Below are 15,585 nucleotides of genomic sequence, written 5' to 3' on the forward strand. Positions count from 1 at the left end.
AGGAAGTTAAAGACAACAACCACGCAGATGAGCTTCCCTGAGACGGTTTCTTACAGTTTGCGCAGAAATTCTTCAGTTGTGAAAACACAGTTTCTTCAGCTGTTGGGGTGGCTGGTCTCAGACGATCCCGCAGGTGAAGAAGCCGGATGTGGAGGTCCTGGGCTGGCGTGGTTGCACATGCTTTGCGGTTGTGAGGCAGGTTGGACGTACTGCCAAATTCTATAAAACGACGTTGGAGGCAGCTTATGGTAGGGAAATGAACATTCAATTCTCTGGCAATAGCTCTGGTTGACATTCCTGCAGGCAGCATGCCAATTGCACACTCCCTCAAAACTTGAGACATCCGTGGCATTGTGTTGTGTTACAAAACTGCACATTTTAGAGTGGCCTTTTATTGTCCCCAGCACAAGGTGCACCTGTGTAATGATCATGTTGTTTAATCAACTTTCTTGATATGCCACACCTGTCAAGTGGATGGATTATTTTGGCAAAGGAGAAATGCTCACAAACAGGAATGTAAACTAATTTGTTGTCAAAATGTAAGAGAAATAAGCTTTTTGTGCGTATGGAACATTTCTTGGATCTTTTATTTCAGCTCATGAAACATGGGACCAACACTTTACATGTTGTGTTTATATTTTTGTTCAGTGTAAGAAGATATCAAGTTTATCTTTATTTTTGTGGACTGTCCTGTGGAGATTAAGTACAATATAATTGACAATACATAATACTGATAAACAAATGGTAAGTGTACAGAATATGTATTTCTTTTCGAATGTCCATGCTTCATCCAGAGATATGAAATTAAAAATGCCTATTGAAATGGCAAAAAAAAGAGTAATTCACTGCAATGTTATGTTTATGGAATCTGGGGATTATTGGCAGGAAATCACACTATTAAAATGCATGAAAACTAGATCATCTAGGTGCTGGCTATAGGTTCTAAGAGCAGAACATTGAAATTACCTCTACAAACAAAAAGGCACACGTGGCTAGTGTAACTTGTATGAATCAATTGGGCCCTCTGCTGTTCAAGAAGAGAACTACAAATGCTCCCATCATCCCATTCTTTCCTAAGGGCCATAGTTCCGGAGTGCTGTTTTTTTTCCAGGCAAATAAAGGGTAAAAACACTTAAGTCATTCTTCCTTCATTTACTTCAATGAATATATATATTGAAGCAATCCAGTTAAACAATAAGTACACTTTATTCACATTGGGTTCATGCATATTTAAAACAGTTGGAACACATTTATTTGGTCAATTATTTCTATACATCTAGATTATTTACCTAAACGGATATAAATATATATTCTATAATAGTACATTTACAGAGACAATGTTTTTTCAGTCAACAAGTCATCTTTGGTCACAAAAAAACAACTGTAAACAGAATTACAAGAGTTCACATTTGAGCTTTCCTACTATTGATCAATATTGTGACCAGCCTGTATACCTTAGTAGGGAAAAGGGGTACCTAGTCAGTTAGTACATGTTGATAACGTTTGAGGCTCTCTTTAGCAGCTTATTCATGACATCTGGGTAATACGACCCAACTTCTTCAAAGTGCTCTTTTGACAGGAAAAATATATCCACATAGTTATCAGCAATGGCAGTGTATCTATACAACTTGGATTTCAGCAGCAAGTCAACTCCCAAGGCGGCTCCAGTTGTAAGATACTCAATGGCCTCCTTTCCAGTTCTCCATGAGCAAAGTTTCACCTTACCAATCAGGATCAGCAACATGCCACGGCCAGAGTCTCCCCTTCTACTGATGTATTCCCCTAGAAGAGATCGCATTTCAGCATGTATACCGAAAAGTATACAATGTTCCCCACTCAAAATACTTGTGAATAACTCATGTGGTAATGTACACACTGTCAGATTATTCCTTCAGAAGTGGTTAGGTGCAGAATCTTAGTTAATGAAGTCCATAGAAAATGAAATGGGCAAAATGTGAAGTTATGCAGGTGAATTTCAAGTTAGTATTTAGCCCATGATGCTCAAATTTACCAGAGGTGTAGCTTTTCAGCAACATTTTCGTTGCCAAGTGTCGCAGGAATGTTTCTGAGAGGTGAGTGAAGAGCTGATTTTTCTTCAGTAGATTCACGCTTATTCTAAAATGGTGAGAAAATAATAAAGGGTTTTTATAAGCCCATGCTACATGGCCTTCTTTTGTACACATCATTCGTCAAATGAAGTAGTAGTTTGGTACAGTATGTAACAGTTTAACATTTCATCACTAAGCAGTTGCAGACATTAGTATTGATGGCTTGGCTAGTTACCTTGAGAAAATTTCAACTTTCATACAATGAGGTGTATCTTTGAACAATTCTTCTGAATCTATCCCTTTGGTGCGTGTCCATCGGTAATTGTAGAATCGGATTACGCGATTTTGCAGCGCTGATGGAATGTTTTCATACATCATGTAGTTTTGGACTGCCTGCATTAAAATAGAAAGATAATGAGTCACTCAAATAGTTCTCTCGCAAAAGTACGTCATTTTCAGTTTTTGAAGACCGAATTGCAATAAATCAAAAGTTGACTCTGAAAAAGTTAGTTAAAATCTAGTCTTGAGTATTTTGTTAATACCTGCAGTTTCTCTTCATACGCCACTTGAAGTGATTGCTTGTTTGTTTGAGTGGATGAGAGAAGTCCCATATTATAACTGACTTGCATCTTGGAAAGAATCATTATCAAAATGGAGAATAACAATTCTCTGTATGTCACTGCACGGATATCACCATAGCCTGTTGTTGTGTAAGTTGCTAAAGTCCAATATACGGAGTAGGTGTAAATATCAGGGAGGTAAAACACTTCTGTAAAAACAAAACATTAAAACAATACAAATAAATCTAGTGTTTACATAATTAGAAACTCAGAAATGCTGCATGTCATACTAAAACCCCTGTCAAAAGTCTAATAAATGTATGGTAATTAATACATTAATTATATTAATTTATTTATTTTCATTACCAAAACTAATTTAACCATTCATTATGCCTTATCCATTTTAGCTGACCTTACCTGTGTTGCCAACCCACGAATTAAAGCCACCATGCAAAGCAAATAAAAGAAATAAAACTGCGGTACAGTGGACAAACAGGATTGCATGGACCAAGTACTTGATGATTCGTATGGCAAGCAAGCTGTTAATGTAAAACGAGAGAAGATAAAATAGATTAGAGGCAAAAGACTAACACCAATCAACAACTTGACTGTGGGAAATTGTATCACACAACTGTTTAAACACATACTGGTAAAAATAGCATTGAGAACATGCTAAATTTAACAAAAACATAATGCATATACTTAGTTATGATTGATTGCTCCTCCTTGTGCATGAAGACAAGTACAGTCAGAATCCGGAGTAGATGAAAAGTGCGAACATATACTATTATGGGCAGAAATGTTGTCGGTGACACTTGATTCATGAGATGCAAAATTGTAAATGCATATGGGAATGAGCATATGACATCATAAATGTATCCCACTTTCCTCGTCATATAGCTCAGTGACACAGATCTGTAGTCTGAGATGTATGATCCACTTTCATCGTAGAAACAAATATGAAATTTCAAAATGATCTGAAAGAAAAATAACATTGTCTATGTAATCACACACAAAGACCGAAAAACATATCCGTTCTGAAGGATATTTGCATATTGAGGCAGGCTTATTTAATACAAGGTTAAAACCAAAAAGGTGGGTGTAGTGTACATTATAATTTATGGAAACACAATGTATCAACAGACTGAAAGGACCCTAAGGTGGTTATTTAGATTACTGACAAATTCGTGAGCTGCGTCTCTCACCTCAATCATTTGAATGTATTCGATAATCATAGTGAACAAAAAGATGCCTCGGTCAAGATCGAACACAGATGGCTGAAATTGAGGGAAATCAATGATTCATATTTTCTTATACTACTTACAACTCAAGTGTCCCAACACGAATATTCATACAGATTATTATTATATTTGACTGATATTTTACCTTGAGGTCAATAATACAATAAGCAGAACTCCGTTAATGGATATAGCAAACAATTATGCGACAACGAATTCTAATTCCGATAACAATGTGTACCACCTACCATATATGTTATCGCCCAAAACAGAATGATGATCAGAAGGCAAGATGTGTACTGATACACAACACGTACTGTGCTCTCCGGATTGATTGTTGTGTTGTGGATTCTGATGGCGTTCAACAGAAAACTGATCAAGAATTGAGTGATGCTTGTCTTAATTCGGACATGAAATGGGAAGTCTTTAAACTTTGCTTTATTTTCCTCTTCTGCCATGCAGTGCTTGTAAAGCTTTATATCTGATGGACGAAACAAATGGCTCATGTATAAATGGTGCAACCCATAAAAGCTACAATTATAATAAATATGTTAGCTGCAGCAATACTACACCAAAGAGCTAAGCAAAACTTTTTCCTATAACTTGAAAGATAAAAAAAAAGCAATGTTGGCACCAAAACATTTTTGTGGGGCAGTTTAAAAATATGTGGTAGGGTGCCTCAGTACAAAAACTTATAAAAGTTACATAGATTTGCTTTTGCAGGACTTTCTATTTCATCAACACATGAATATAGCAATATTTCTGAAGTAATGCCAGCCAACTTACATCCTGTGTCATTCATAAGTATATCAGTTGCTGAAACATTCTTCTGAACTTTTGACATGTCCATTGTTCTTTGCAGTAGCTGTTCACGTTTCGTTTCTGCAGCTTTCTTTATCTGTTTGCAAATGTCTGGATAGTATTTGACAGTTTCATCAAGGCTTTTCTTGGAGAGGACATACAGATCACAATTTGTGGCAGCCCTGGGACGCACAAGAAAACAGTATAATACTGTTTGTTACAAGACATACAATGCTACAATCTGAAATGTATTTGATCAGAGACACATCATTTTATATTTAAATGAGAGAAAATTATGCTTTAAGTCATCAAAAGTATCATGCCTTATTGTGGTTGCACGAGGTTCTGCAAACAGAAGGCTCCCTTCTCCAAAGTATTGTCCCGCATTCAGTTTGATGATAACAGTCAACTCGTCCTGTGACAAGACTTCTACTTCTCCCTTTTCAATGAAATACATCTAAGGGAAAAAATGCTAGTAATGACAAAAATGGTGAAGAGAGCAACAGCAACATTCTCATGTACACCCTTTCCTGTCATTAGGATTGAGCCCTGCTGTCATAGAAAATAGAAACCTTAACACAGCAGGGCCGTGTGTCACACCTCAGATCCAAAGTCATTTCTTTTGCATATCAGGTCATTAGCTCTGTAAAGGCACGGTCGAATCTGTCTAGCTAGTAACCGAATGAATCCTCCATCTGTTTCCAATTGGTCCACACTCTCTTTCCTCAGAATTTTGTGAAAAAAGGGTCCCTGTAGAGTTGGCATAACAAAAATAAACTTAGCTTCCAGAATTAATTTTGAGGAAAATATTTGAAGAAAATATTTATGAGCTGGAAAAAGTACAAATTATTTTACATCAAGCTTTCCAGATAATGTTCTCTCGAGTGGGGATAAATGTTGTGCCACTGAGTTCCTTCGCTGCTTCCTCTTGATATCAAGTCCAAATGCCTAAAATTAAACAATAATAATAATAAGTGCATACCGGTATATTTACTTTAGTCACAACATTAAATCAAGGTAGTCTAAGCTGCTAAAAATATAAATTGATAAATGTACCTTTGCAATAAGGTCAGAGTAGATAATGGTAGATATATCTCCGAGTAGAGACGATGGCAAATACTCAAACAGTGTGTCTTGGTCTATTCCTTTCGTTCTTATCCATTTGAAAGCATAGAAGTTCACAGTATTGTGATATAGAGCCCCTGTAATGTTCTGACTCTAAGGCAGAGAATTGCACATAATGAGACCTCAAAACATACAACAGGTAAGCAACAGATGTTGCTACAAACGATATCACATCTACAAAAATAAAAACCTTACCTTCAAGAAGAGTTGTATGCTTTCTTTTTTCTCAGTAAAAGCTGCCCTTGTAGCATCTGCATTGGCTAACATAGCAGCAAATGTACCAGCCACATAACCACAATACAATGCTCCAGACACCATTATGAAGACCATGGTCATTTTCTGCAAAGACACACACAAAAAAAAAAATATATATATATAATTACTTTCAAATACTGTACATTTAATAATAACCGTATAAACCTTTTACAGTAGCTTTAAAAAAAATATATATATATATTGCTGTGATCTTGAGTTGTTTATGACTTAATTGATCCTGAAACTGTTTGTAATTTGAATAACCTTACCATAGAGGTTAGATAAGGATGTATATCACCATAGCCTACACCACTGAGAGTTGCAGTAGCAAAATATAAACTTATGGAATACAGTTCTGTGAAGGTAGCCGTTTCTGAGGGAAAGAAGAGTTGTCCATGACAATACAAAGTTCTCAAGTAAGTTACACACTTTCCATAACAAATTCTTTTTGATAACCTATGTTGTAGTGTAATTTAATGATATTATACAGTACCAGTCAAAAGTTTGGACACATCTACTCATTCAAGGGTTTTTCTTTATTTGTACTATCTTCTACATTGTAGAATAATAATGAAGACATCAAACCTATGAAATAACAGATAGAATCACGTAGTAACCAAAAAAGTGTTAAAACAAATCTAAATATATTTTAGATTCTTCAAAATAGCCACCCTTGGCCTTGATGACAGCTTTGCACACTCTAGGCATTCTGTGTCCAAACCTTTGACTGGTACTGTATATGGTTAAGATAGTAGTACAACAATAGTAGCAGTAAAACAAACTAGTTGAGTTAGAACCTACCGTACACTACGTTAAACGTGTAGTCCATGTGATACACCCAGGATTGTGATGAACAGTTGTGCTTTATCATAGGCAATAAGTAATTGGTTGTGTCACCAAACAAGTCTGCTGGAGGGCATACAATTGCAAAAACGATGCAAGTGCTGAAGTGAAGAAAAAGGACGCTATACAGAAAGAACTTAGCAAATGTGACAATCGTCTTTTCGGTTGCAATCCCTGATTGCCAGAATGAAAATGCAAGAGGAATCCGATATAACTGGAGAAGATGTGGGGCTCTGAGATATGCATATAGGTGCAGCGCTTCACTGTTTGAGTAAAATCCATTCTCATCAAAAGGGGAAACCACCATCCAGCCAATAACTTCCCAGGGAAAACAGCTGATGAGATCTATTAGAAAGCTTGTCTTCACATAGTGTTTTGCCGTTTCCAGCGTGTCCACTTTGAGATTGTCCTTGTAAAAAGCAACATGCAAACGGATATACATGTCAATCCAGCAAAAAAGGCCCAGAATGTAGGACAAAATCCAGAGTTCCTTTTTGTAGTGGAGAAAAGCAAAAAGAAGAGAGCTATTGATGCTGACCGTTATGGCCAAAACAAATCGGAAACATTCCCATCGGATGTACAGTGGATTGCTAGGCAAAATGGCACTCCTATATCTAGAAGAAAAAAACATTTTCATTACAGAGCAGTGTCATACACTGTCATCAAGTCCCATAACATATTATTATTTCAAGTCATTTAGAACACACTGTCTGTCTGTCAGTTTGTCTCAATGAAACATTAAGCATTATATACACTGAAGGACAGGATCTGAAAGAAAACTGCTAATCTCTCTTGCGCAGTTCTAAAAAACAAAGAGAGGTTGTAACTTGAATAACTTCTCACACAATTTTTTTATTTACTTTTGTTTGTTTAGTAAATGTTTGATTACCTATATTTCTTGAACTGTATTGTAGGTTAAGGGCTTGCAAGTAAGCATTTAACGTTAAGGTATACACGTGTTGTATTCGGGGCACGTGACAAATTCATTTTGATTTGATTAATTTGTTACAGACATTCAGTGCATTCGGAAAGTATTCAAGACCCCTTGCCTTTTTCCAAATTTAGTTACGTTACAGCCTTATTTCAAAATGTATTAAATAATTTTTTCCTCATCAATCTACACAAAATATCTCATAATGACAAAGCAAAAACAGGTTTTTCGAATTTTTTGCAAATGTATTAAAAAAAATCGGAAACATAACATTTCCATAAGTATTCAGACCCTTTACTCAGTACTTTGTTTACGTATGTTTGGCAGCGATTACAGACTCAAGTATTCCTGGGTATGACTCAACAAGCTTAGCACACCTGTATTTGGGGAATTTCTCCCATTCTTCTCCGCGGATCCTCTCAAGCTCTGTCAGAATGGATGGGGAGTGTCGCTGCACAGCTATTTTCAGGTCTCTCCAGAGATGTTAGATCGGTTTCAAGTCCGGGCTCTGGCTGGGCCACTCCCGGACATTCAGAAACTTGTCCCGAAGCCACTTCTTTGTTGTCTTGGCTGTGTGATTAGGGTCGTTGTCCTGTTGGAAGGTGAACCTTCGCCCCAGTCTGAGAGCATGTTTTCATCAAGGATCTCTCTGTACTTTGCTCCGTTCATCTTTCCCTTCCAGTCCCTGCCGCTGAAAAACATCCCCACAACATGATGCTGCCACCACCATGCTTCACCGTAGGGATGGTGCCAGGTTTCTTCCAGTTGTGACGCTTGGCATTCAGGCCAGAGTGTTCAATCTTGGTTTCATCAGACCAGAGAATATTGTTTATCATGGTCTGAGAGTCTTTAGGTGCCTTTCGGCAAACTCCAACTGTGCTGTCATGTGCCCTTTACTGAGGAGTGGCTTCCGTCTGGCCACTATCATAAAGGCCTGATTGGTTGAGTGCTGCAGAGATGGTTGTCGTTCTGTAAGATTCTCCCATTTCCACAGAGGAACTCTGGAGCTCTGTCAGAGTGACCATTGGGTTCTTGGTCACCTCCCTGACCATAGCCCTTCTCCCACGATTGCTCAGTTTGGCAGGGCAGCCAGCTCTAGGAAGAGTCTTGGTGGTTCCAAACTTCTTCCATTTAAGAATGATGGAGGCCACTGTGTTCTTGGGGACCTTCAATGCTGCAGAAATGTTTAGGTACCATTCCCCAGTTCTGTGCCTCGACACAGTCCTGTCTCGGAGCTCTACAGACAATTTCTTCGACCTCATGGCTTGGTTTTTGCTCTGACATGCACTGTCAACTGTGGGACCTTATATAGACAGGTGTGTGCCTTTCCAAATCATGTCCTATCAATTGAATTTGCCACAGGTGGACTCCAGTCAAGTTGTAGAAACATCTCAAAGATGATCAATGCAAACAGGATGCACCTGAGCTCAATTTCGAGTTTCATAGCAAAGGGTTTGAATACTTATGTACATTTCTAAAAACTTGTTTTCACCATGTCATTATGGGGTATTGTGATGTCATTATGGGGTATTGTGTGTAGATTGATTAAGTTTAAAAAAAAATCTAATAAATTTTAGAAAAAGGCTGTAACATAACAAAATGCGGAAAAAATCAGGGGGTCTGAATACTTTCCGAATGCACTGTAATTTGTCTCTTGGAGCAAAAAACTAACTAGATGTAAATGTTTATGTAAATGCTCGTTATATTGTGGTTTTTCTTATGAAATGTGGATGGTTTGACAGTGACAAGTTTCACGAGCCTGAGCAGTTGTCTGCATACCTTGGTGTGGGAGGTATCAGTTTAGTTTTGCTCAGTTTCAGAAGTTTTTCCTCAACAGTTTCTTCCTCTGCTCCAGCATAGATTGGGAAATTTCCAAAGTCCTCAATATCTACAATCGTTGTATGTTTAGTTTTTTTCTAGTAGTTGAAGAACAGAGGCACATATTGTATGCAGACATGGTGAAGGGAAAACTTACAACACTTTGACTTCTTGGCATATCGACGACCTTGATATGTCAACGATGCATCTTTCTTCTTTAGTGTGTCATCATCCTGTTCCTCAGACTTCATAATTTCTTCAACGCTTTGCAGTAAAGTGTCGTAATATCCTGGTGTTGATTGCAATTCTGTAATTTGGCTAGAAGGAAACAAAATCAGAAATCATGATTTGCATTATATAATTCACTCAATCTGTTTCTCTACCAGTATATGGCATTTATAACGTTTGTGCATACACGTTTGAACAGGAAATCTCTTATCACATTTGACAATTCATATTATGGACTCTATTTAACAAAAGGATACATCTAAGGGCAGGCAGTAGTGCTATAGGTTCAGGTGTGTGTCAGAAATATTTGTGCTATTTTAACTATCACATTTATCGGCGCACTTGCTGGAGTTGGTGCAAATGCGCTGGGGTTTGATGAATAAATAAGTTGTGGGTGTGTCGAGGCTTGGCCTCTCATGCTCCATGGCGGAATATGTGGTTGCTTCAAGTTGTGTTTACGGTCTTTTATGTGTTGCCTTGGAATCAACTCCAACTCCAATGTTAGTCCATTATAGTTTGTTAAATGGCTTATGGACACGCAGCCTACATCATGGAGTGTTTTAAGCAAGTCCAAAACGGGACCTGCATGGCTAAAATAATGTGAGTCTGCCTACAATGTATAGATAAAAAAGGGAATATCATCTCACTGTTTTACTCCTCTCAAACTTGATATATTAATAAAGCTTAGATGATTAAGATGTATTTCCAAACGGTCTCAGGAGCCAAACACTTATCGACAGTCTTGACTACTTCGCTATTGCAGTGGGCAGAACAAAAAAAGCCTTAATTGAGAGCAGGGGAGGTTATGCTTGGTTTTTAACCAAATAAACGAAATAGGAAGAAACATGTATTTTTTATGTTTCTAAATACGAAGTATTTATGTTCCAGGCGCTATATGGGCAGTGTGCGTCACCGCTGGATAGGTTGTTTCCGCCTTCAACATTTGTCCCATTACCACATGCGTAACCGCTAAAACCAGCTTTTGGTTGGTCTTAAAATCCATATCAGCGCTGCCTGAAATTAGCACTTTGGATCATGATTTTAAGGACATACCTCAAATATGTCTACCCTCCCATCTGAGCGCAAGCGAGCTCATATAAGACGGGCCAATTCCCGAACCTGGCTTTAGGGCTTGGAAATGCCATCGCTCCAGTTTTTACATGACGAAATTACAAACTAACGTGCGTTTGACACTGGCGCCGCCTTAACACCAACTGAAACTAGAGCTCCAAGTGTTAAAATAGATGTACCTTTCAATGACCGGGTATCTCTCCAGAACAGATTTAATTCTGTCAAAATCGATCACTAATATCTCACAATGAGTCTTTGCACGGACGGTCATTGTAGCTTGTTTTCCAAACAGAAATCCAGCCTGAAATTAGATCCAACGAGTATTCAGTGTAACATTCCAAATATGAATAAAAGTAGTCAATCAAAACTTTGCTTGAGGAAATGTCTCTGTAAATATTACCTCCCCGAAATACATTCCTTCACCGTAGAGTCCAACAATTTCAGACAAGTCATCACTTAGAATCTTGAAAATCAAATCAAAGGATTTACTTGTAAAAACAAAAACAAATGGGGGGTGGGGGTGAGTAACTGTATAATGTGAATACACATTACGTATCATTCATACAAGCATAACTCTTTCATACAAACCTGGCAAGTCCCTTTTCGAATGCAAAATAGTTCTCTGGTAATAGTTTCACTGTACTGGATGATCTCCCCTCGGGGAAAGAAATACATGACAGAGGTTGATGCGAGATCCCGAATAAACGCTTGTCCAGCTTGCTCGAAATAAGGAATCTGTTGAGTAAAAATAAATGTCCCTCTTTATTTAAACATAGATTGATTATGCTGTATAAAACGGATGATGGTTGCAATGAAAGAAGAAATAACTGATGAGCTCATAAATGACTCAAAAACATAATAGTGTCACCCCTGTTATGATTGTAAATTAAGTTAAAGCTGTATAAAAAATCGATTTCCTTTATAAACATTCTGCAATGTGTTTTTCTTCCTAACTACAAAATATGTGATATGACTGTCTTTATCAGCATACAGGTACATACTGTACAAAACAAATATGGATACCTTTGACAAGAACCTCCCTCTCTCTTTCATCAGGACAATCTGTTGAAGTTCGATTGGCAAGTCATGCATTAAAAATTGTCCTCCTGGGTATGCTTGACCCCTGAAACATACAAATAATAATACATATTTGGTCTATTGAAAGGAATGGCTTCTGAGATATATTTGAAAAACTTAAAAACAAACTTACTGGTACTTTGACCAAAGAAGACTCATATACTCAGTGACCCTTGTTTGAAGAGATAAACTAAGGTCATGGCTTTCCATGAAGTTGGTCATAGCTGAGAGGAGATTCTGAAATGTAACCCTGGAGAAAAGATAATCTTGCTTAGGAGTTATAAACCAATGCACACTAATACACACTCAAGATTAAAAAACATATAAAAGTAAAAAATATTTACCTGGCAGCATTCTGACTGGCCAATGTGGCATAGACTTGACTGATAATGTAGTTAAAGACAAAAAAGCCAATGAAGCAAACAAACACAGCAGTAAGTCGCTCTTTCATAGTGCTGGGAACAATGTCACCATATCCTGAGAGAGAAATATTCAGTTATGATACGTTTAAGGCACTGTGCTGTTGTATTTACTGAGCGGGGTGGACTTAATCTTACCAATGGTTGTCATGCTTGTTGTGGTCCAATAAACAGAAATCATATAATGATACAAGTTGCTATGGCTGGCTTTCAGTCCTGTGTTCCAGGCCCATGACTCTTCATCACACCTATGGAAAAATGTAATCCTTGTCTAAACACCAATTGAAACATAAGTCATTAACACTTCCAACCCATTGTCTTTTTTTCTAAAAGGTTGGAATATTACCTGAAGTCCTTGCAGCCTGTGAGATACATTACTCCAGAGCAGCAGTGCACAGAGAAAATCAGGAGGAAAATACATTTAGCCGTTCTTAGCTCAAACAGGTTCTTATCCAGGTCATTTTCTTTTTTGTTGAAAAACAAACGCACCTGAAATGTAAGAACATTTGTGTTCAGGTTCAGCCTCACAATGACCTACATGGTCATAAAAACTATGAGACATTAAACTTGTTACCTTCCGAATCCAAATAAGACGATTCCATCGGACATAGCCTAAAACTCTCCAATGTGCTTCTCCACTTGTTGCAAAAGAGAAGAAGTCCAAAGGGAAAACAGCCAGGACGTCATAATACAGATTCCAAGATTTTCGATAGTTGTCAAAAATACCCATTATGTCAGCTTGATAGCCTTTGTTAACAGAGAAAATAAACCACAATTAACATGCGTGTTTCTATTCACTGAAATGGCATCAGTATCAACCCTATCAAAACACAGTGAGTACTCTTTTCTATAAAACAACGAAGACAAACACATTACCATCTTTCGTAAAAACTTCTGTGCGGAGGTTCACAAATATGTCGATAATGGCAAAACAATCAACCAACGAGCTGATTGTAAGATAGAGCGCACCCCATCCTTCGTTGTAAAAGCCTGTTAAGTTATTTTTAAAAAACTTCACAAAAACATTTTCAGTAATCGATTCATTTTAGATTAAGGACTCGCTAACCTTTAGTGGTGGATGCATTTCTTTCAACAAAATAGTTTACAGTTGTTTTAGTAGTGGTCTGGAAAATCAGGTCATTGAAAAATTCCAACAGGACTCACCCTTTGTGTCTAGGTTGTTGGTGAAAAAAAGTACCCATGTTTCAATAAAAATTGAAATGGTGATACACCAAAACATAAAAATCTCCCACTTCTGAGCAAAAATGCCATCTGGTCGAATAGTTCTCATCCAAACAGACTGGGATCAAAAAAAATCAAGATATTAAGCACTCATAGAAGGATATACAGTTGAAGTCGGAAGTTTACATACACCTTAGCCAAATAAATTTAAACTCCGTTTTTCACAATTCCTGACATTTAATCCTAGTAAAAATTCCCAGTCTTTGGTCAGATAGGACTTTATTTATAACTTTATAACTTTATTTTAAGAATTTGAAATGTCAGAAAAAAATGTCAGAAAAACAGAGAATTATTTATTTCAACTTTTATTTCTTTCATCACATTCCCAGTGGGTCAGAAGGTCGCATACACTCAATTAGTATTTGGTAGCATTGCCTTTCAATCGTTTAACTTGGGTAAAACGTTTTGGGTAGCCTTCCACAAGCTTCCCACATTAAGTTGGATGAATTTTGGCCCATTCCTCCTGACAGAGCTGGTGTAACGGAGTCAGGTTTGTAGGCCTCCTTGCTCGCACATGCTTTTTCAGTTCTTCCCACACATTTTCTATAGGATTGATGTCAGGGTTTTGTGATGGCCACTCCAATACCTTGACTTTGTTGTCCTCAAGCCATTTTGACACAACTTTGGAAGTATGCTTGGGGTCATTGTCCATTTGCGACCAAGCTTTAACTTCCTGACTGATGTCTTGAGATGTTGATTCAATATACCCACATAAATTTCCTGCCTCATGATGCCATTTATTTTGTGAAGTGCACCAGTCCCTCCTGCAGCAAAGCACCCCCACAACATGATGCTGCCACCCCAGTGCTTCACGGTTGGGATGGTGTTCTTCGGCTTGAAAGCATCCCTCCTTTTCCTCCAAAACACAACGATGGTCATTATGGCCAAACAGTTCTATTTTTGTTTCAGAGGATATTTCTCCAAAAAGTAAAATTTTTGTCCCCATGTGCAGTCGCAAACCGTAGTCTGGCTTTTTTATGGCGGTTTTGGAGCAGTGGCTTCTTCCTTGCTGAGCGGCCCTTCAGGTTATGTCGATATAGGACTCGTTTTACTGTGGATATAGATACTTTTGTACTTGTTTCCTCCAGCATCTTCACAAGGTCCTTTGCTGTTGTTCTGGGATTGATTTGCACTTTTCGCACCAAAGTACGTTCATCTCTAGGAGACAGAACGCGTCTCTTTCCTGAGCAGTATGAAGGCTGCGTGGTCCCATGGTGTTTATACTTGCATTGTTTGTACAAAAGAACATGGTACCTTCAGGCATTTGGAAATTTCTCCTAAGGATGAACCAGACTTGTGGAGATCTACAATTGTATTTCTGAGGTCTTGGCTGATTTCTTTTGATTTTCCCATGATGTGCCAAGAGGCACTGAGTTTGAAGGTAGGCCTTGAAATACATCCACAGGTACACCTCCAATTGACTCAACTTATGTGTCACGCCCTGACCATAGTTTGCTGTGTATGTTTCTATGTTTTGTTTGGTCAGGGTGTGATCTGAGTGGGCATTCTATGTTGTTTGTCTAGTTTGTCTATTTCTATGTGTTTGGCCTGATATGGTTCTCAATCAGAGGCAGGTGTGTGTCGTAGTCTCTGATTGGGAGCCATATTTAGGTAGCCTGTTTTGTATTGTGGGTTGTGGGTGATTGTTCCTGTTACTGTGTTTTGTGTTGTCACTTTACGGGACTGTTTCGTCTTCGTTAGTTTATTTTGTTTGTTTCACGTATTCCTCAGGCGAGGAGGACGAAGACTACCGTTACATTATAGGGCTAATTAATGTTAGATCCCTCACTTCAAAGGCAGTTATAGTCAATGAACTAATCACTGATCATAATCTTGATGTGATTGGCCTGACTGAAACATGTCTTAAGCCTGATGTATTGACTGTGTTAAATGAGGCCTCACCTCCTGGTTACACTAGTGACCATATCC

General features: G+C 37.9%; 1 protein-coding gene across 5 annotated transcripts in view; it reads right to left on the reverse strand.

Annotated features, from left to right (window-relative positions):
• Positions 1-1,187: 1,187 nt before the first annotated feature.
• Positions 1,188-15,585, reverse strand: part of LOC129867947 (uncharacterized) — a 35,356-nt gene continuing 20,958 nt past the window's right edge. For 2 of the 5 annotated variants that reach the window (XM_055941445.1, XM_055941450.1), the window contains 29 exons: positions 13,579-13,714; positions 13,291-13,404; positions 12,989-13,161; positions 12,761-12,903; positions 12,553-12,662; positions 12,340-12,472; positions 12,129-12,245; positions 11,942-12,041; positions 11,507-11,653; positions 11,319-11,381; positions 11,098-11,219; positions 9,777-9,937; positions 9,581-9,689; positions 6,829-7,484; positions 6,297-6,400; positions 5,968-6,111; positions 5,704-5,865; positions 5,503-5,595; positions 5,248-5,397; positions 4,971-5,104; positions 4,633-4,829; positions 4,095-4,327; positions 3,814-3,885; positions 3,311-3,585; positions 3,026-3,147; positions 2,591-2,817; positions 2,284-2,441; positions 2,012-2,115; positions 1,188-1,782 (listed from right to left, as the gene is read on the reverse strand). In XM_055941445.1, coding sequence (XP_055797420.1) covers positions 1,484-1,782; positions 2,012-2,115; positions 2,284-2,441; positions 2,591-2,817; positions 3,026-3,147; positions 3,311-3,585; positions 3,814-3,885; positions 4,095-4,327; positions 4,633-4,829; positions 4,971-5,104; positions 5,248-5,397; positions 5,503-5,595; positions 5,704-5,865; positions 5,968-6,111; positions 6,297-6,400; positions 6,829-7,484; positions 9,581-9,689; positions 9,777-9,937; positions 11,098-11,219; positions 11,319-11,381; positions 11,507-11,653; positions 11,942-12,041; positions 12,129-12,245; positions 12,340-12,472; positions 12,553-12,662; positions 12,761-12,903; positions 12,989-13,161; positions 13,291-13,404; positions 13,579-13,714 — 4,758 coding nt within the window. In that variant the 3' untranslated portion in view covers positions 1,188-1,483. Of the gene's footprint in view, positions 1,783-2,011; positions 2,116-2,283; positions 2,442-2,590; positions 2,818-3,025; positions 3,148-3,310; positions 3,586-3,813; positions 3,886-4,094; positions 4,328-4,632; positions 4,830-4,970; positions 5,105-5,247; positions 5,398-5,502; positions 5,596-5,703; positions 5,866-5,967; positions 6,112-6,296; positions 6,401-6,828; positions 7,485-9,580; positions 9,690-9,776; positions 9,938-11,097; positions 11,220-11,318; positions 11,382-11,506; positions 11,654-11,941; positions 12,042-12,128; positions 12,262-12,339; positions 12,473-12,552; positions 12,663-12,760; positions 12,904-12,988; positions 13,162-13,290; positions 13,405-13,578; positions 13,715-15,585 lie in introns of all 5 variants that reach the window. The other 3 variants (XM_055941446.1, XM_055941447.1, XM_055941448.1) reach the window with 3 other exon arrangements.

Source organism: Salvelinus fontinalis, chromosome 13 (genome assembly GCF_029448725.1).
Source record: "Salvelinus fontinalis isolate EN_2023a chromosome 13, ASM2944872v1, whole genome shotgun sequence".
Lineage (NCBI taxonomy): Eukaryota > Metazoa > Chordata > Actinopteri > Salmoniformes > Salmonidae > Salvelinus > Salvelinus fontinalis.